This window comes from Chiloscyllium punctatum, chromosome 1, assembly GCF_047496795.1.
Source record: "Chiloscyllium punctatum isolate Juve2018m chromosome 1, sChiPun1.3, whole genome shotgun sequence".
Classification (NCBI taxonomy): domain Eukaryota; kingdom Metazoa; phylum Chordata; class Chondrichthyes; order Orectolobiformes; family Hemiscylliidae; genus Chiloscyllium; species Chiloscyllium punctatum.
The window spans coordinates 74,873,212-74,896,068 of NC_092739.1; the positions used below are offsets into that span (position 1 = coordinate 74,873,212).

Here is a 22,857-nt window from a genome sequence, read left to right on the forward strand (position 1 = left end):
TGTGCTTAGAAAGCAAAAGATTCAGTTATATTATCAAAGATCTGGCTAAAGATATAAATCTAAGGTTTTTGGAGAAACTGCAGCCTTGAATTAAAAACTTCACTAATAATAAATTGCAATAGACAGTAAATTGATAGATGTTATTTTGAAATGTGTAATATTTTAATGTACTTATTTACTTTTAGATACAAGGAATTTCAGTTCCTGATGCTTGGTAGCAAAGTTAAAATCATCAAGTTAAAGGGATGGTGACAGCATGGATAGGAAAAAATAGTGCTGTCTCTGGAACAAAGTTTGTAATGCTGTGCAGGGATTAGTACAAGCACCAATTATTTTCTTAACCTGCATTAAATGACATAGACTTGGGTGTGCAGGGGGCAATTTCACATTTCGTGTATAATAAAGAGGGAGTATTGCAAACAAAGAGGATGAATGTGATAGACTTCAAGAGACAGAGAAATTAATGATATTGCTGACAAAGTGGCAGATGAAATTTAATGCACAGAAGTGTGGAGTGACATGTTTTTATCGAAACAGTGAGAAAAGGAATACAAAGTAAGAATCTATGGGGTGCAAAAGCAAAGAAATCTCAAGATATATGGTCACAATTGTTGACGATAGCAGGGCGGGTCAAGAAAGGGATTAAGATACATGACATCTTAGATTTTATAAAAAACTTAATAGAATAGAAAAGCAAGGAATTTTTGGTGAACCTTTACAAAACATGATTTGGCCTCAATTGTAGTATTATGTCCATGCTTTAAGAAATATGTTAAGACATTAGAGGTGGTTCATTAGAAAAGATTCAGAGAATGCTTCCAGGAATCAGTTACATGGATAGACTGGAGAAGCTACAGCAATACAGATTTTAAAAGGTTTGATAATGGTGATCAAAATCTTGGGAACTCTGGACATAGTACTGAGAAAAAGAACTGTTCTCTTTTGGAAGGTTCACGAACATGAGGACAATGATTTAAGGCGAATGTCAAACGATTCAAAAGTGACACTGGGAAAAAAATTTATCAGTGAATAATTAGGATCTGGAATATACTGCCAGGAATAGAACTGGCTGCCTCACAGAAACTAGCACACATACTACAGGCTAAATGGCCTCCTAGTGTGCTATAAAAGGACACTCATGAATTTTCAGAAAAGGGAGTAATTTGCATCAAATGTCTGAGGCCGAATGAAACAAAGTTTTGAGTTTATATAGATAGTTCCCATTGTAAATATGATATGGAGATGCCGGTGTTGGATGGGGGTGTACAAAGTTAAAAATCACACAAAACCAGGTTATAGTCCAACAGGTTTAATTGGAAGCACTAGCTTTCAGAGCGCTGCTACTTCCATCAGGTAGTTGTAAATATGGACGTATAATGGATAAATGAAACAAACAGTGAACTGGAAATAATGGCAAAAGGAATTTGATTTTGTAGTAGTAGTGTATGTATGAGGGTTACTTAGGGCAGTCAGCAAGATAGCTAATTTGTGACAGAGAGGCAGGCCAATAGCATGGGTTGAATTCCCACACGCGCTGAGGTTATCATCATGAAGGATTCACTTTATTAACCTCTCCCCAGAGGTGAGTCATAGTGAGCCTCAGGTTAAATGACCATTAGTTATCTATTTCTAATGACAGAACAGCCCTATGATCTGGTAAGACTATAGCAACTTTACCTTCAGTGCAGCTACACTGTAATTTTGAACTTCAGTTGCCCGCTTTATACTGACCATTCAAAGACCATGCAACAAGATCATGGTTTACCGAATTGTGACTAACTGCACTTTGCCATCTGCTTCCCTTGACCATAGGCTCCCTTGTAGTTCATAAATCTAATACAGGCTTGAATGCATTCAATAATTTAAAGCCACTACACCCTGTTAGAGAAAATTCCAAAGGACAGTGATGTTTTGAGAGGTCACCAACAACAGCTGACCATCATTAGTAACATAGGGAAGTACATTAAGGATATTTGAGAAGAACTGTGCCCCAGTGCACTTAAGAATTCAAATAAAATGGACTAAAAGAAATTATGTTCTCTTGTGCACTATGCACATTAAATCACAGGATTCAATCTCCCAGCTGTCACCATTGTGTATTTGTTATTGTTTTCTCTCTGCTTCTTGTTTTCCAAACCTAGTGACCGAGAAGGAATTTATCAGGGAATTAGGTACCTTGGGAGCACTTCAAGGAGGCATGCCTAAAAAAAACAAGGTCAGAATTGAGAAATGGGGCAACAAGCAGGTGACAATAGGTAAGAACTGCTGGTAGTGAGACAGAAGTGGGGCCCATATGTCCTTCAGGTAGGTGAAGTCTAGCTGTAACTGAGGTATTTAAGTGGTGATGGGAATTTTGTTAACAGTACATGGTCAGAATACTATGATTTCACGCTCTGCGTAAAAAAGAAACTGAATTAAAATAAGCTCATGTTGAACAACACAATTAGGTAATTTAAAGATTTCAACTACATATTTTTAAAATTTCTATGAACCTTTTGGTAAAGCTTATTTTTGTGATCAAAAATTACCATGTTACTAAGAGTGGATGAAAATGTAATAATTTTTAATATTTACTGATAAATACTAAAATCAGATAATGTTTTTGATTACAAATGTTTATGTAGGATTGTTTCAATGAGTGATCTGTCGATTTACAAATTTCCCATTATCATTGTATGACACAGGAAGTGACCTTAATATACACAGGGAGATGTGTGTCATGTTGTGAGACTTTTAATTACAGTTATGTATGGAGCTATATTTTAGTTTGCAAACAGACATTGAAACAATTGAAGGACTGCAATAATAGGAAGTTTTCTTTTAATGATTTGTTTCACCTAACTTCAGGCGGCATGGAGGCTCAGTGGTTAGCACTGCTGCCTCACAGCACCAGGGATCCAGGTGCAATTTCACTCTTGGGCAACTATTTGTGTGGAGTTTACACATTCTCCCATCTCTATATGGGTTTCCTCCGGGTGCCCACAGTACAAATATGTGCAGTTTGGTTGGACTGGCCATGCTAAATTGTCCATAATCTCCAGAAATGTGCAGGCTAAGTGGATTAACCATTGGAAATGCAAGGTTACAGGGACAAGCTAGGTGGGCCTGGGTGAGATACTCTGTAGTGGGCTAGTGAGCACTCAATGGGTCAAATGGCCTGCTCCCACACTGTAGGGATTCTATGATTGGCCTCTATGATTTCACAATCACAAGCTGTCCATCAGTAATATTATTCAAAAATGCGACATGAGCTTTCATTTGCACTCTGCTAACAGCCAGCACTACCTCACCACCACCTTTTTGAAAGAATACATTGTTACTCAATTACTGTACTATTTATCAAACATCCAATGCTGGATGAGCAGATTTCATCTCTAACTGAACATTGAGAAGACTAAGGCCAATGTTTATGATCTCTCTAAACTCTATTCACTAGTTTTTCACACAAACCTTGCCCTGGAAAGCTATTGTTTGTTAATGTTATGTTGGATGTTCAGATGTCAATTTCACATTATTAATAAGTTACAGAACTGTCAATAAGTTTGCCCATCTCAGCTTAACTTACTTATCTGTAGACCTGATCATTCCCACACACTCCTAATGGCATCCTACAACTGCAGCCTGCATTTCAACTCACATGAAGTCCTATTTACATTTCATCCTGTGCTCGCTTTCCTACACTGGCTTCTGGTAAAACCAATTGCTTTTAAAATTCTCAGTCATTTCCAAACCCCTCCATCCCCATCTCTATAATCCACTCCACAGCCCTTGCGCTTAAGCGTGCAGATTTTAATTGCTCCACCATTGGCGGCCATATCTTCAGGCCATAAGCTCTTGAACACCATCCCTAAAAGCTTTCTGTCTTGTTTCCTTCTTTAAAGGCAGGAAAAACCTAGAGTGTTGACCAAAATATTACCTAACAATTATGTATACAATCTGGTGTCGTAACGATCCTCTGAAGTGCCTGTGGATATTTTATTTCATTAAAGACTTTATATAAAATGATTATTGTTGTACCCAAAAATGGGCTTTATACTAATACTGTATTTTACCTGGTCATTCCAAAATCAGACACTTTCACCACATGTGAGTCACTCACCAAGCAGTTTCTGGCAGCCTAAAAAGACAAGCACAACATATGTTTTGAAAATATAAGATCTGGGTTTTCTAATTCTACCCTTTTCTGTCGAAATGTTTTCTAATACTTACATGGGCTGACGAGTGGAACAAATTCCCATTCAAATATTTCAAAGTTAAACAAAAATCACACTCAAGTTGTTTTACTAAGGATAAATGCCATTTTGGTAGATAGGCATGTGTTCTAAATTGCTACCTTGCAGAATTTAGCTCATTTGTGATATATAATACATTGGCATAGGACTTTCTCAATTATCTGAAAGTTCAACAGATATGTAAGAATCTGAGAGGAAGAGGCAAATTAATCCTAGCCCCATAACATTACAACTTCTCATTTAAAGTCAGAACGATTCAAATGGATTTGCCGATATATTTACATTGTTTAAATTAGCTGGCATAAAAATAATATCAAAACAAATCCCAATCCCACATAATATTGTTTCTGCATGGAGTTATTTCCAAATTTTCTTTGAATAAATGCCTGAATCTATACTGATAATGGAAAATGCCAATGCAAGTTTATCATTTTCAAGTTCTAGTTACAAATTCCTGCCACATGACAACTGCAGTTGGTCTTATGACCTTTCTTCAACCATAACCCTTACCATGTAGAATGTCAGGTAATTCACATTAGTTTGTCCAGTGGGACTTTTATTCCTAGTAATCCTATCATTGCTCACCCAGATTAAATCTAGATTTAGTTGTAAACTACTTTTTTAAACTAGTCATGGGATGTGAGTGTCACTAATAAGTGACAGTATTTATCGCCCATCCCTAATTTCCATCAAGATGATAACAGTGAGCCACTTTGTACTGGTGCATCCACATTTTACATGCAGTCAGGAAGTTTCAGGACATTGGCCCAGCAACAGCAAAGGAATGGTGATGTTGTTCCAAGTTACAATGCTGTGTTACTTGGAAGAAGAGCTTGTTGGTCGTGGTGCTCATTCTGAACTGCTTTTGTATACGCTCTTGGTGCTTGGAGTTGCAGCATGAGTAGCTATTACTTGGACATTGAGTGGCTAGCAAAATTTACTAACTGTGTAGCTCTGGAATTTAACTTCAAGTCTGAGGAGCAATGGCTGGCACAGATTTGAAGACAAGGACAAGAGGAATGTAACTATCAGCATTTTCTTTCCTTGAAGAAGTTAATTTTCAAGCTAAAAAGATTTCCCCTTATTGCAATATTTGATTTGTCACTTTTGTAAAAGGTCTTGAATCTGCTTGCCAACTTTCTTTTCATTTAGTCCTGTCAGGGTCTCCTTTATTGTGCTATAATTTGCTTTTCCCAGTCAAGTAGCATTAATCCATTACTTTAAAAAAAAGCATAATACTGCAGTTGCTGGAAATCTGGAATAGAAACAGCAAGTGTTGAAGAAACTCAGTGGGTCTGGCAGCACCTCTAGAGAGAGAAATGGAAATTAATATTTTGAGTCCAGTATGACTTCATCAGGACTTTTTCTGTTATCCACTAATTATTTGTTTTTATACTTAGACTGAATTTTGTACTATGTTATAGTCACTGGTCTCAAATGTTTCCCTATTTTTTGAGTCGTCAACTTGTCCCATTTCATGACTTGACTTGGTTCTGGGTAATAAGTCATTCTTTGTTGGATCAGCAACATATTGGCCAAGAGAACAGTTCGGAACATTTCTCTTTTATAATTCAGTAGTCTACAAAATGCTCATGCATTACTACTGGATATTTCAATTCAAAGGGATGTTGTTTTGATCACTTCTGTATTTTAAACTCTTACACTAAGTCAGTGGGAGGATTTTATATCCCTACCCACTTAGAACATGTTCAATAGGAGCGAGAGTAGGGGAATGAAGCTCATCAAGTGTAACAAATAGTAATCCATCACTTTCCAGCTTATCCCAACCTGGTCTCCTTAAATGGTTTTGGCTGGGGTCTGGAAAATAGGCGAGGAAAGTCCTGTTAGCTCACCCATTCTTAGTCTTACAGAGGACTTCAAGTGGTCAATTATTTACCTTTTCAAGACCTCAATCCACCATCTCCATAGTAATTTGCTGAGAATGAGAATATGAAAACTGCCTAATGATGAGCGATTGAGTGACAAAGCCTGGAATTTGAAAGAATGAAATGTCATTGAATGAAACATAAAAACCTCTAAAGGGGCTTGACAGAATAGATGCTGAGAAATGTTCCCTCACTGGGAATGTCTCAGAATATGGGGCCAGCATTTAGGAGTGAGATAAAGAGAAGACTCTTTACTCAAAAAAAACAGTGCATCTTTAGAATCTTTATCCCAGAGAACTATGGATACTCAGTCATTTGTAAATTTAAGACCGAGATTGACAGATTTCTTTTAAAAAAGCAATTCTCTTAACCTTTAATTAAGAGAATTAAATGTTTTGGGAATAGTATAGAAATGAGTTAAGATAGAGGTCCAGCCATGATTGTATTGAATGACAGATCAGACTGCAGGGCCAAATGGCCAACTCTAGCTCCGATTTCTTATCTTTTTCTCTCAGACTGTGGTTAGGAAGTAGAATTCACTACCATAGGAAGTGGTTGAGACAAAAGCTTAGATGCTTTCAAAAGGAAACTAGATGAGAGCATTTAAGAGAAAGAATTAAAAATATATGCTTAAGGCTGAAATTAGGTATATGGAGTTGAAATATAGATGAGGTATAAAGTGAGTTATAACCACCAGTGCAGTTCTGAAGATGTGTCACTGGACCCAAAATGCTGACTCTGTTTTTACTGCACAGATGCTGCCTGACCTGCTGAATTTCACCAGCTATTTCTGTTTTACGATAGTTTGATTGGACTAAATGGTCTGTTCCTACGTGTTTATTGTTTAAGTGATGGAACTCCATGCTGGAAATGGTTAGGAAATTTTGTTATTTTGGATCCATGGAAACAGGCAATTCTGTCCCTTAATGTCAAACCTGACAACCTACATTGGAAAGGTAAATGTCACCTCTGGCTGATTTACCAACCATGGACTGAATAACATCAAGCTGACTGTTAGGGCCTAGATGCTGGTTTATAAGGGCTGTCGTATCAACAACATGGTGCATGGTTACAAAATATGGTGACTGACAGCTATCTGGAAGGGAAGCTCAATAGCCTTCAGTTTTGCTGTTTGTGATTTTGAGTGCCTCATGGAAGTATAAAATCACAAGTGTAGTAATGCTCTAAAAGGCAATGCTCCCAAGTACTTCCTGCATTCTTAGAGGACAGGTGTTTATGCTTGATCGTCACATTCACAGAATGCAATAAAACGCAGAACAATCCTCTGTATTGTGAAGCAACTGGAGCCAGATGACTTAGCAGGACACCCTAAGCTCCACTTGAAGGAGCTTTCAGTATGGGATCCTTAAATACCAATTATCACATTCAAGAAACAATGAAATAGGTGACATCATTTGTGCGCCAGTGTGCATATGATGATCAGTACCCCAGCAGCTTGGCAACAGACACCAACTTTGAAAACAACAACATACATTACAGGATCACCACTTCACACAGAATATTGTGATAGAACGTGTTTCTCACGGATTGGTCTCTTCAGCCATCTGCAAAGTGCACCATATGGAGCCAACATATCCCCAATGGGTTTATCTGTTGTATCTATTTACGCAGACTGAAGGATGCCATTGGGGCATGGAGGAGGGGGGGATTATTCTATGCAACATACAGTGAAAAACAAACGCAAAATAAAGAAGAAAAAGCAGGTAAATGTATGATCAATGCCATAACCAAGCATAGAAAACAAGTGCTATTTACTAATGTCATATAATTTTATCCACTATCAGAAAGCCTAATTTTACATTAGACGTTCAAGGGTCAAACAACTCATTACATACATTTGCAATATGTAAGTAACTAAAGAAATTACCAGATCTCGGTGTATGAATCCACTTGCTTCCAAATATGACATGCCATCACATACATCCTGGCACATGCTCAGTAACATTTCATTGTTTAACTGCCCTCTTCTTTGTCGAAGATAGTTCAGCAGACAACCAAGTTCCAAAAATTCAGTCACGATATATATTGGTTTCTGCTGTGTGCAAACTCCATACAATTGCACTAATTTTGGATGAGATAATTTCCTATAGATAAATCAAGCATGTCAGTAAATATTTAATTCCTCAAAACACAGATTTTATATCACTATTCTGTTTATGGAACATGAAACTGATCTAAAACCAAAATTCTAAATGTATTTGTAATGCCTATAATTTAATTGCCTTGTTTACTTCCAACTTACCCTCTCTTTTTTCTGCATATTTATTTCTACTCTTCCTGAAGGTCTTTAGTTTTTGCTGGATATAGCTTAAAAGATTTTCTTAAATGCCTCATCCAGCAAGCCTTCACTGTGAATGTTGGAAGATTATCCAGACACAAAAATATCACAACAGAATCATATGTTATTCTCATCTAGATCCACACACATACTCACAATAACAATCGTGATCAAGAACAGGGGGCTAACATTAACATGATTTGGAGATGCCGTGTTGGACTGGGGTGGACAAAGTTAAAAACTACACAACACCAGGTTATAGTCCAACAGGTTTAATTGGAAGCTCCAGCTTTCGGAGTGCTGCCAGGACCTACAGCAAAAATTTACAGTGTGACATAAATGAAAATATATATTGAAAAAGACCTGGATTGTTTGTTAAGTCTCTCATCTTAAGTGGGTGGGGCATGGGTGTGTGTGGGGGGGGGGGGGTGTTGTGTATGTGGGGGGGTGGGAAAAGTGTGTGTGTGGGGGGGGGGTGCATGTGGGGGGGAGGATGCGCACACAGGGGGTGAACTTGGACTTGATGAAGAGCTTATGCTCAAAACAATGATTCCTGATGAAGAGCTTATGCTTGAAATGTCAATTCTCCTGCTCCTTGAACAGCAGCCAGACTGGCATTACATTGTTCGACTCTGATTAATCTAACTGCATTTTCTAATTCCACTTTGCAGCACCTAGTCCATAACCTTAAAGGCTAGTTCTTCAAATATACATCCAGATTCTTTAGATAAATTGTAGCTTTCTGACTGAATTAACAAACCCAGCAGTGAATTCCAGACATCTATCATCCTCTGGATGAACATGATTTTCCTTCTGTCGCCTCTAATCCTTCTACTAATATTGTTATATCCATGGAAACATGTGATTAGAATTTAGAATTTTAATCTGTTACCCAACAACTTTGTGGTTCATTAAGTGTATCAGAAATCTAAAATTAACGCACAGTCACTCACATCATGATTTTAGCTTCTTCTATGAAATCCTCTTCATACATTGCACCTTCACGAATTGCTTTAATTGCTACTTTGTGTTGAGCCCGCCACTTTCCTAAACGTACCACTCCAAACTGTCCACTTCCCAGCTCTTTCATAAACGTTAGCTCAGACGGATTTATTTCCCATTTATCTGTGTAAAATAATTAAGCAAATGTGTTCAACTATGTAAAGGCAACAGAAACTCCCAAAGCTATAAGAGAAATTCAACTCTTAAAATTCTTTGCAACTGTATAACACAAATTTTGTCAATGTTAGTCACCTTAGTCATAAAGTACTAACACTACTGAAAAACACATTGTTATAACAACTAAACATAGAAGATATGTGAGCAATTGAAAAAATTTATAATTGGGTCGTATACTTTTGTTACAGACATCAGCTGGCATCCAGACTCAAAATTGAGCAATATTGTGGTAACAAAAGCAAAGTATTAAACAACATACTTCAAGGTAAGAGAAAACATTTTGATGGAACTTTTCTGAGTGGAAAATCAACAATTCTGGTTCTCCAACAAATATTACAAACATTGGCATTAAAAGAAAGTTTATTAAAGAAGTAAATCAGAAGGTAGCAGCATGCAACTTAATCAATAGCATCTAGCAATAGCTCTAAAGATATGAATGTTTGCACTGTTATTTGCTAAATTGGATCAGATGATTTGCAAACATTTAACTTAAAGCTTCAATTGACTGAAAAAATAACATAGCATTCGTCATAAGTTGGTACATTTGACGGTTTAAAAAAATCTAGCAGTTTCTGAACTAATGTAAAATCAGGCAGTTACATTACCATAGCTAAAGCCAGCAGTTGTAGGTGCAGATCGTCCTTTACGGCCCACTGGATATCGTAACCGTGTGACAAGACCTAAAACAATACCTCCAGGTATTAATCAAGGTAATATTTTGACATTTGTTCATTTTCTTTTATATGGTGCACTAGAATTGACAGCTGAAATTTACATACACAACAGACCCAACACCTTTCTTTTGCTGAACCTTGGATACCTGAGATCACCATCTTTTGCTTTGGTAGCTGGCATACTTCCAGGAGTGATCACACTTTGGAACAGTGCTCCAGCATTCATTTTTCACCCACAAACCAGACTCCATAATGTTTGATTTGTCCCCACCACCACAAACCTTTAATTTCCAATTTTACAACTAATGTACTTAACTAAACTTAACACAGTAAAGTACAAAGCATACTTTATCAACTCTCTGCTCTTGTACTCTGTGCATCTAATTATAAAACTAAAAATACTAAGGGGTGGTAAGGGGTACTACTAACGTGTAATACTAGAGGGTGGTATGCATATGAAATGAGCTGCCAGCATAAGTGGTTGAGGTGGGTACATTAACAACATTTAAAAGGCTTTTGGACAAATACGTGGATAGGAAAGGTTTAGAAGGATATGGGCCTAGTGCAGGGAAATGGGGTTAGTGTGGATGAACATTTTGATCGACATGGACCAGTTTGAGCCAAAGGGCTTGTCTCCATGCTGTAGGACTCTATGACTTTTTTTTAATAGAATTATCGACAGGTTACAGCACAGAAGGTGGCCATTAGGCCCATCAAGTCCATGCTGGAACTCTGTGGGAGCAATTTAGCTAGTCTTAAATATTGCCTTTTGACGATAGCCCCACAATTATCATCTATTCAGATGTTTATCTAGCTCCCTATGAAATCTGTGCTTGAATGTGTTGCCATCACTCCCTGAATAATAAAATTATTATGGTGCAACAAAGCAGCTGTTCAGCCCATTATGTCTGCACTGGCTATCTGAATAAGCATTATGACTCAGTAGCACTCTGCTGCTTTCCTGAATATTGTTTCTAGTTAAATGATCATCTGACACGCTCTTGAAAGAATACTGGAATGTCTCAATTGTACTTGCCTCCAATACATTTCCAGGCATGCATTCCAGACCCTAACTACTCATTATGTTAAAAAAAAAATCTTGTCTCATGTAAAATGTGTTTTTTGTTTGCAAATTAACTTGTATCTGCGCCCTCAATCATTCTTGATCCTTTTATGAGAAGAAATAGCTATCACAGTGGCTCAGTGGTCAGCATTGCTACTTGACAGCACCAGGGATCCAGGTTCAATTCCCGGCTCAGACACTGTGTGGAGTTCGCACATTCACCCAGTGTCTGCGTGGGTTTCCTCTAGTTTCCTCCCACAGTCCAAAGATGTGCAGGCTAGGTGAATTGGCCATGCTAAATTGCACAGTGTTCAGGGATGTATAGGCTAGGTACATTAGTCAGGGGAAATGTAGAGCAATGGGGTATGGGGAATGGGTCTGGGTGGGATACACTTCAGAGGGTCAGTGTGAACTTGGACTTGTTGGGCCAAATGGCCTGTTTCCACATTATAGGGATTCTATTCTGTCCTATTCCCTCACAATTTTAAAACGTTCTATTACATCTCTTTTCAGCCTGCTCCTCTCCAAAAACAGTCCCAGCTTCTCCAGTTGATCTATATAACTGAAGCTTTTGATCCCAGAAACCATTTCTGTAAACCTTTTCTGCATGGTTTTCAATGTATTCACATCCACTTAAAACATGGCACCTAGAACTGAACAGTGTTCTTCAGCTGAGGTCTAAGTGACATCTTATACATACCCCATATTCTAGTCCCTATGATATAAAGCCTGGAATACTGTATGCTTGATTAGTTGCTTGCTTTACCTGTCCTGCCATCTTTTATGACTTATGTACAAAGACATCCAAGTTTTTCTGCTCTTGCACACCCTTTACAGTGGGGACTCTTATTTTATACTATAGTTTCATTTTGTTCTACCAAATGCATTATCTTGCACTGCTCCCCATTGATCTTCTTTTGTTACTGCTTGCGCTACCTACATGCCAAAGTGTTTTGTAATTTTACATCATTCTCCTCACAGTTTACAAAGTTACCAAGTTCATATCATGTGCAAACTTGAAAAACTGTCACCTGCACATGAAGAATTAGATCATTAAGATACATTAGAAAAATGAACTCCTCAGGTAATCTACCACAAACCTTTCTACAGTCTGAAAAGTATCCAGTAACCATCACTTTATTTCCTATTTCTCAGCTAGTTTTTTGTTTAATCCATGTTGCTACCATCCTTTTTATTCAATGAGTAATAACTTTTCACACAGATCTGTTGTGTGACCCTCAACAACTCCATTATCTCTTCAAAGAACTCCAGCAAATTTGTTTAAGACAATTTTCCCTTATGAAATCTGTGCTGCTGTTGCCAACTCACCCCAGGTTTTCTGTATGAATATTCAATTCTACCCCAAGTTATAGTTTTGAGAAGTTAGTCCTGAAGTTAAACTGACTGGGCCAATTCCAACCATTTTTGAATAAGGGTGTAACATGTGCAAATCTCCATTCCTCTGGTGTTACCCCGGAATCCAGGGAAAAATGGAAAGATTGCCAGTCTTGCTGCATGTTCCACTGCACTTTATTCAATTTACTTACTTCCACCTCATTTACTTCTGTAACTACCAACATTAAGTATCAATAGCCTAACCAATACCACCTCTTCATCAATTATGCAAGACTCAAGTTTCCTCTCTATTATAGCCTGGGCAGCTTCCCCTTCCTTAGTAAAGGTGAATTCAAAATATTAATTTAACACCTCATTCATTCCCCTTCCATCTGTGTAAATCCCTCTTCTTGACCCTAATTCTCATTTAAACACCCTTTCATTGTTTGCATGCCTGTAGAAGATTTTGGATTTCTACTTTATATGTTTGCTGTCAGTTTCTTTTCATAATTTGTTTTTGCTACTCTTATTTGATTTCTCACCTCCTTTTCCGACTGGTCCATATTCAGCTTGGATCTCAACTGTATTTTCTACTTGACACATGCCGTTAGCACACACTTTCTCTTCTTTATCTTATTTGGATGGGTATACGAATAGGAAGGGTTTGGAGGGATATGGGCTGGGTGTTGACAGGTGGGACTAGATTGGGTTGGGATATCTGGTCAGCATGGACGGGTTGGACCGAAGGGTCTGTTTCCATGCTGTAAATCTCTAGGACTCTACATTCTCTTTCATTCAGGGAGCTCTGGGTTTTGTTTGCCCATTTTCTTTTATCAACTTTTGAGGCAATAAACGTCAATTGTATCTGAACCATCTCTTCCTTGAAAGTAACCAAACTGTTCAGTTACAGTTTCCTCCTGTCAAACTTTAATTCCAATTTACCCAGCTGAGATCCATTCTTGCCCAAATGAAGTTGGCTATCCACCAGTTAATTATCGTGAATCTGGATTGCCTTTTGTCCTTTTGAGATTTGATCTGATTTAATTTAATTTATTATTGTCACATGTACTGAGATACAGTGAAAAGTATTGTTTTACATGCTAACCAAATAAATCATACCTTACATTAGTACATCCAGGTAATAGAACAGAATGCAGAATATCATATTACAGCTACAGAGAACGTGCAGAGAAAGACCAACTCTAATATATTAGGGGTCAATTCAGGGGGTGATTCTTAAATATGTTGATGTATGTTTTTGAACTTGGCATCTGCTGCTTGATGGAAGAGGGTGGAAGAGAGTATAACCGGGACGGGAGAGTCTTTGATTATGTTAGCTGCTTTCCCAAGGCACCGAGAAGTATAGACAGAGTCAATGGACGGAAGGCTGGTTTCCATGACGGACCAGGCTGTGTTCACAACTCTCTAATTTCTTGCAGTCTTGGGCAGAATGATTGCTATACCAAGTTCTGATGGATTTGGATAGAATCCTTTCTAAAGTACATCTATAAACATTGGTAAGAGTCATTATGGACATGCCGAATTTCCTTAGCCTTCGGAGAAAGTAGAGGCATAGCATCAATATGAGTGGACTAGGATAGATTGCTGGCGATATTCACACCTAGGAACTTGAAACTCTCAACCACATGCACCTCAGCACCATCGACAGGGGTAGTATCCTCCGCTCCGCTTCGTGAAGTCAAGAACCAGCTCTTTTGTTTGGCTGACATTGAGGGCGAGATTGTCATCTTTACACCATGCCACCCAGCTGCCTATCTCTTTCCTATACTCTGTCTTATGGTTGCTTGAGATCCAACCTACTATTGTGGTATCATCAGCAAAGTTGCAAATGGAGTTAGAACTGTTGATAGTGTATAAGGAGTGTAATAAGGGGCTGAGTACACAGCCTTGCAGGGCATCAATGTTGAGGATTATTGGGGAGGAGATGTCGTCAACTGTCCTTACTGATTGCGGTCTACAGATTAGGAAGTTGAGGATCCAGTTGCTCAATGGTGACCAGAGTCAGAGGACTCAAGTTTGGAGCTGAGCGTGTTGTAATTGTGGTGTTGAAGGCTGAACTAAAATCAATAAATAGTCACAACCACATGATAAGGTCTGCTCGGTTTGTTTTGCTAATCTCTTGGAATCTGCATTCATTTTTTTTTCTCTGCGAATCAACTTCCTCAGCGGGATTCCAAGCATATTTCTTTCTGGCCAAATCTACTTCATTTGCATGTTCAGGAAGTTATGAATTTGCTCTTTCAAATGCTCTTGTTCCCTCAATCCCTCAGGCATTCTGTTGATTGTCTGCTACAATATCTTTCGTTGACTACATCACAGAATTGTTACAGAACAGGAGGACAATATTCGACCAACATCTTGTCTGCACAGAGTACTCAAATAAGTACCTCAACCTAGGGTCAATCTCCTGCTTTTGCCTCACTTTACTTTTCTGTCCAAGTAATCATCAATGCTCTCTTGAAAGTCTCAATTTGAATGAGCCTCCATCATTCTTCCAGGCAGTGCATTCCATACTGTAACTCTTCACTGAGTGAGGAAGTACTTTCTCCATATTATCCTTGCTTCTTTTGCATATCACTTTAAATAAAGAACAACCTGAGCCAAAAACAAACCACATACTCTTCATGTCTTCCCCATGAATTGTTTCCACCACAATTCTTTTCTACGAATTGTGTACTTCAATCCATTTGAGAGAAAACTAGCTAACATTTCAGGGCAGTGACCTTTCATCAAAATAGAGAGATCTGCTGAGTATTTCCACATTTTCCTGCTTTAATTTCAGATTTCCAACATCTGTAATATCTTGCTTTTGTATTCTTATTACTTGCTTTTTTTCTTCTCTCAAAATTCCTTCCTTCTTGGCATTGAAATTTCATCTTACCTCTCCACGTCTTTCACAGCCTCTGAAAAACTCTAACTTTTGTGACTGCAGTCAATTTCAATATCACGTTCCTTTTATTAAAGTACAAATCATCAGTCAATCCAAACCCGTGGTCCTTGTGCACCCCTGGAATTACACCTGGACATACTGGTGGAGAAATTGTGTAGCAGCAGATCCTCTGACATCTGCTTGCACCATCTTCCCTGTACTTGCTTCACTTCCACAGAATGTTCCCTCACTCATGTGCATTCTCTGTAGTGCACAATTTCTTAGTAAAATAAACAAAAATAAGACCTCACGATCGCACAATGGGGATTTGACATCCAAGTATTTTCCAAAAAACATGGGTGGTACTGTAGTGCCATTTAAATAACTGATAACTCCATCTATGGCTTTGCTTGGGCTGTAATACAACAGTGTAGAGCCACTTCCAACCACCCTCTGAATTGACCCCTAATATATTAGAGTTGGTCTTTCTCTGCACGTTCTCTGTAGCTGTAATATGATATTCTGCATTCTGTTCTATTACCCGGATGTACTAATGTAAGGTATGATTTATTTGGTTAGCACGTAAAACAATACTTTTGCCCTCCAGATTTCATTAATGATGTGTGAAAAGGTTTATAAATTGCCTTAAATCAGTGTTTCCAGTGCCTAACCACATTATCAACAAGATCTATTCCTTATGGTTACCACATAGGATGCCATTCAGCCTTTAATTCATATAACGGTTTTCTGAAGAAGCAATGTACCTCATACACTCTCTTGCAGCTGTTCAAAATTTTCCTTATCAGCCAATGATCCAATTTCCTTTTGAAAGCCTCAATTAGCTCTGCCTCCAGCACATTCCCAGGAAGTACATTCCAGAACTTAATCATACGCTGTGTGAAAATGCTTTTCCTTGTGCTGCTTTTCCTTCCAATTACATTGAATTTGTGCTATTTAATTCTCAATTCTTCCACCAACGATGACACAGTTTCTCCCTTTACATGCTGTAGAGACCCACTATTTTCAGTACCTCTCTCAAATCTAATTTCAACATTTTCTTCTTCAAGAAGAACAGTCCTAACTTCTCTAGTCTTGCTACGTAACTGAAGTTCTCATCCCTGGTACAATTGCTGTGAAACTTTTCTGCACCTTCGCATGTTAAAGCTTTCACATCTTTCAAAAGGTAAGAGTACCTAGAATAGTAAGCAATATTCCAGTTGAGACAGTACCAGCTTCTCTTTTGAAAAAAAACAGCTTTTCCAGGATTAATATAACTTCTTTACTTTTGCACTCTAGGCCACATTGACAAAAATTGGATGCTGTAAACTTTATCGAACACACTGTCGATATCTCCTGCCACTTTCAATGATTTATGCACATACATAAATCCTACATCACTTCAGCATTTTAGCCTTTATTTTACATTTTCTGTGTGCTCTTTGAAGCACAGCACATTTCTCTGCATGAAATTTTATCTGCCACTGGCAGATACCACAGTTTGGTAGAAATGAGCCAACCTACGTCATCTTAAAGTTCAACATAATGTTTCTCATGGTTCACAATATTTCTGATTTTTGTATCATCCACAAATTTTGAAATTATGCCCCATGCAGCATGGTTTAGGCCACTAATACATTAGAAAGTTGGGATCCTAATACAAATCCCTGAGGAACCATGACAAATCTTTTTCCAGTACAAAAGCAATTGCTCCTAACTACTGCTTCGTGTTACTCAAATTATTTCATTTTAATGATGCTAATATTCAAGATACAATTCAATAATGATAAACTTGCTAAATTGTCACCAAGAAAATGTATTTTATTTCATTACCTGCTGCATTATGCTGATGGTACTCAATCAATTCAGGAATATTGTTAAATAAATGTTTTTCTGCCAAGTAGTACTGTCTGACAGGTCCCTGGGTTAGCTTTATATGGTAATGTCGAGTTGATCCACTGCCATCTCTGGAAATGAAATACACATTGTTAAAGTTTTAACAATAACATTTCTTTTTAAATCATTAGCAAATAGACTTGCGAACACTGGATTTAGACAACTCAATAGACAGCAGTGGGAATTCTATGTTATATTGGCCGCTAAGCTAATCTCACCCCACTTTGACCTAAAAAAATCCCTTGCACTTATCAAGAATTCTGTCTCAAAGATACAAAATGTGGATTAATTTTAGAGTGCCAGTCAGGAGCAGTAGCTAGGCTCCCAAAGCATGTACAAACAGTGATGCAAAGAGGGTGAGAGTCAAAAAAAGTGGCAGCGGAAAAGCACAGCAGGTCAGGCAGCATCCAAGGAGCAGGAGAGTCAACGTTTCGTGCATAAGCCCTTCAGCACAAATGCCCGATGAAGACTTATGCCTGAAATGTCAACTCTCCTGCTCCATGGATGCTGCCTGATCTGCTGTGCTTTTCCAGTGCACCCTTTTTGACTCTGACTCTCAAGCATCTACAGTCCTCACTTTCTCCCAGTGATGCAGGGTGACTTGATTAAGAAATGGGAGACACACAATCACTGCACAAGGTAACTTAATTAAGAAATAGGGAAGTCTACTGTCAGTGGTTCACTACTGTAAACTTTTAGGCAGAATACACACAGCTGTAACCCACTCCTTTGCTGTTATGATTTTACTATCCAAATCTAAAATAGGATAATTGAAGTCTCTCATTGTCAATGCACTGGAGCTACTGAATCTTTCTGCAAATGTACTCCATCACCTTCTATGTACATCATTTTTGTAACATACTAATTCCCATTACTATTTCTAATCAAATAGACTTCAACTATCTCATCCCTTTCCAGTATTAGAACAGGTTCTTTGATCAGTATTGCTTTCTCTCCACATTGTCTAACTTTCTTGAACCACCTTATCACGGAAATATTAAATTCTAGGCTGGCCCATATTGTATGAAATCTCTTGTTATTGCCACTAACAGTCCCATGTGGCAACTTACACCTCAGCTCACCAATCTTCATTTAACCATGGTGATTTAAATCCTTAATAGAGGTTCGTTCAGAATAGGAAAATTCCTGATCCAATGTGGAATATTGAACAAAATGTTCCCAAAACTAACGAAGGATCAACTTAAAAGCTTAACAAAACATCTTTTGAAATGTTGATTGGCCTGCTCTCTATTTCAAACACCTTAATTGATTCTTTGCATGGATCTAAAACCTTTCATCACGCATCTTGAAAGTAAATATTTAGCTTCCAAACTTCCGGATAACACTGGTTATTAACCAGCTATTAAAGTAACTTTTTATTTGCCAATGAATGCCGAGTTTTCTTGACGTGAATTGGTGGTGTGAGGAGACCTAGGTTCAAGTCCCATCTGCTGCAGAGTTGTGCAATAAAATCTCTGACCAGGTTGATTTGAATGCTGACTATTTGTTAGAAAAAGATGTTATACTGCCATCTACTGGTTCAGAAAGTTAACAGCAAATATACTGCACCTCCCAAAGAAAGATGCCTTACTACAACTTTTCCTTAAAATAACTCAATCTCATTATTTAGCCAACTCTTAAAAATGTATTACATAGAATCCCTACAGTGTGGAAGCAGGCTACTCAGCCCATCAAATCCACACCAACTCTCCGAACAGCATGCCACCCACACCGCCCCTATAACCCTGCAGATCCCAAGGCCAATCCACCAAAACCACACATTGATTAGATCAGATTACTTACAGTGGAAATAGGCTTTCAGCCCAACAAGTCCACACCGACCCTCCGAACAGCAACCCACCCAAACCCATTCCCCTACATTTACCTCTTCACCTAACACTACGGGCAATTTAGCATAGCCAATTCACCTAACCTGCACATCTTTGGACTGTGGGAGGAAACCGGGGCACCCGGAGGAAACCCACGCTGACACGGGGAGAATGCGCAAACTCCACACAGTTGCCTGAGGCGGGAATTGAACCCGGGTCTCTGGCTCTGTGAGGCAGCAGTGCTAACCACTGTGTCACCGTGCTGCCCTTGGACTCCACAGGCAATTTAGTGTACCTAGCCCACCTGATCTGCACACAGAATCATCATAGAATCATAATAGAATCATAGAATCCCCACAATGTGGAAACAAGTCATTCGGTCCAACAAGTCCACACCCACCCTGACAAATCCCCTTACCCTATCCCTGTAACCCTATACTCTAGTGGATATTGCACCTAACCTATACATTCCTGAACATTACGGAGTAACTTAGCATGGCCAATCCACCTAACCTGCACATCTTTGGACTGTGGGATGCGGTGTTACCAGGGCTCAACTAATGTTGGGAAGTGGACCTGGATTCCCGAGATGCCTTTGAAATTCAGCTTCGACCTTTAAAGGGGAACTCTGCATTCTGGCTGCAAGCAATTTGTATTCAGTTTTCAGAACAGACAGGCAGGAGACAACTAGAAAGTTTTCAACAGCTACATTTGAGGTGCTGTTGGAGGTGGAGGACAGGAAAGTGGGCTTGGTCCTGCCACAGAAAGACAGGTAGATCTTAAGACAAGCCATTCATCTGAAGTAATGAGATTTGCTGAGCAGGTCAGTGCCAAGAGATCACTCAACAGACAATGTTCACATAAAACAGAGCAAGACCTTGTTGTGATGGATAGTGCATATGCAACTGTGCAATAAAATTTAAAGGTGCCATGGACAGCTAAACAAAACTGGTTGCACAAAACAAAGGCATTGTAAAGACAGCATTGTTCACAGTCCTGGCTGCCATGACACAAGAAGCTTAATGACCTGCAAGGAGTTACTGAAGAAAGGCTCCAAACACAATTCTGGTTTATTCTTTATTTAACACTGCATTGCCTGCAATCACAGCACATAATCTTTTCCCACCAGATTTCCTCCTGTAATTGCAGCATATTGCACTCCATCTTTTTCTCCTCCTAAAATCACACCCCAAACTTGCAATAATAAAAGAAAAATACAAAGTATGCTGTAAACCTGAGACAAAAACCAGAAAGTGCTGAAAAAAACTCAGCAAAAGAGTTAACATTTCTCGGTCAGTAACTCTTCCAAAGTTAACTCTCTCTCTCTCTCTCTACAAACATGGTCAGACCCGGGCCTGGGCTTAACCTGTGCTTTCTGGTTTTGTCTGTGCAAATATTACTCTTCCATTACTTCCCTGATTTTCTCACATTCTGTCACTCCACACCAGGATCATTATTCTCCCACAACATGCATATCCTCAAAACACATCACTGTGCTGCCATTAACATTCCCCTTCTTTCTTGCAAAAAAAATCTCGCTATTAATCAGAAAGGAGATGACGGCAGAAGGGACAACCATCACCAACATCCTCAGCCCACTCCCGGTAGTGGTCACAGAGATTGCAAGATTAATCATGTCAGGTAGATGATGAGGCTGAAAAATGCACATTTTAGAGTTCTTCACCATTTCACCCTCCTTTTATACTTGAGGGAGTACCACCATGACATATTATCTATGTCAAAATGCAGCTGTTTTCAACAGCTATTCATCCACATCTACCTTAAAACTTTGTTACTTTTAAGATGAACTGAGAGCCCCCAATGATTTGACAATTGGAACAGAACAACATCTATACAGACAATGGCATAATCATATCTCAGCAAGCATCAAGGACTTTGGTTGGTCTCACAGTTGTGCACAATTCAACTTCAATTGGCAGAACTGTCACTAAATTTAAAGCAGCAATTACGTTCACACTAACTAAATATGCGTTTTAAAAAAATTGCACTAAAAGCAAACTCACCACAAAACTGGATATGGTCCAAGGATGAATTGATCACTTTTGAGAATTTCCATTACAGTGAAACCTCGATTATCTGAATGTGATGGGCAGGCACTATTCCGTTCAGATAATTGATTATTTGGTTAATTGATTAGAGCTCTTTCCTCTGGGACTCGGACTTTTCTGATAAGTCTGCTCCCCATTCAGGAGTCGAGGCAGCAGCACACCGCGTGCGCCTCCACCCCCCTGCCCCCCCCCCCACCCCCCCAAAACCCTGTCCCACACCAACCCCCACCCACCCTCTCCACAACCCCGTCCAACACGGCCCAGCCCACCCATCGCCCGACCCCCTGCCCATCCTCCTCCCCAACCCCGTCCAACACCAACCCCCGCCCGCCCTCCCCCACAACCCCATCCAACATGGCCCGACGCACCCATCGCCTAGCTCCCCGTCCAACCCCGACCCCCCGCCTGACCCCCAATGCCGTCGCCCCTCCCACCTGCCATCCCAACCCCACTCAACCCCCCAACCACATCCAACCCCACCCATGCGCCCAACCCCACCCTCCGCCTGCACACCCAACCCCGTCCAACACGGACCCCTACCCGCCCAACCCTGCCCCCCCACACTGCCCAACCCCATCCAACATGACCCCCCCCACTCCTGCCCGTCCCCACCTCCACCCTCCCGCCCTCCCCCAATCCCATCCAACACCGCTCCCTGTCTAACTCCACCCCCCCTCCCCCCATGGGGACCTCACGATGTCCTTCAGATAATCGATGTTCGGATAATTGAAATTCCTCTGTAATTGTTTTTGGAGGCCTTCGAGGGGGTTCCAAAACTTAAGTTGGTTCCTCAGGCAGAAGTACACTAACAAGCTACGTTTTAACAAATTCAAAAGTACTTGGCTTTAAATTTACCAAGAAACTGAACGTGTGTGTTTTTTTAAAAGGTACCATTAGTAATTTAAAATAAGGTTATGCTTACAGTTGGTGGATTGACAGTGGGATGAATTTACTTTTTTTTTCGTGATGAACTCATGTTATATACCAACTCTGGATCACCTCATTTTACATACTATCAGAATTATATCCTTGAATCCAACAGGGAACAGCAAAGGTTTTTGATTAACTGTTCATTCACCTTCTTTACCTTTGGCTGATTAGAATCCTATGAACCTTGCAAGATTTTGCATTGAAGATGCTAAATAAATTTAAGTCGTAAATTTACATGGTCACAGACATGAAAGGTAGCTAAGATTTTGTTCACTGCATAAATCAGCCCAACTTAATAGTAACATGCAGATCCACTAAAAATACATCATCTGTCAAGAGGTCAATGAATGAAATTACATCATTATGTTCTCACTTACAATCACAAACCTTCACTCAGAAATCCTTTAAGAATAACCTTCATAATCCAAAAGTAACAATCTACGAGACAAATAAAAGAAAACATTCTCTTCTGAACTAAAGCAACTTATACAGTGGATTTGGGCCTTTATTTTAATCAGATAATCTAAGACCATTTCAAGCACATGGAATCAAACTAATGTGGCTTAACTCCACTTACA

At 39.2% G+C, this 22,857-nt stretch overlaps 1 protein-coding gene across 4 annotated transcripts in view; it reads right to left on the reverse strand.

The window, feature by feature from the left end:
* The window catches only part of tec (tec protein tyrosine kinase), a 143,400-nt gene that overhangs the window by 18,156 nt on the left and 102,387 nt on the right, over nt 1-22,857 (reverse strand). For all 4 annotated transcript variants that reach the window (XM_072568897.1, XM_072568886.1, XM_072568868.1 and 1 more), the window contains 5 exons: nt 17,389-17,522; nt 10,202-10,276; nt 9,371-9,542; nt 8,007-8,223; nt 4,053-4,117 (listed from right to left, as the gene is read on the reverse strand). In XM_072568897.1, coding sequence (XP_072424998.1) covers nt 4,053-4,117; nt 8,007-8,223; nt 9,371-9,542; nt 10,202-10,276; nt 17,389-17,522 — 663 coding nt within the window. The remainder of the gene's footprint in view (nt 1-4,052; nt 4,118-8,006; nt 8,224-9,370; nt 9,543-10,201; nt 10,277-17,388; nt 17,523-22,857) is intronic.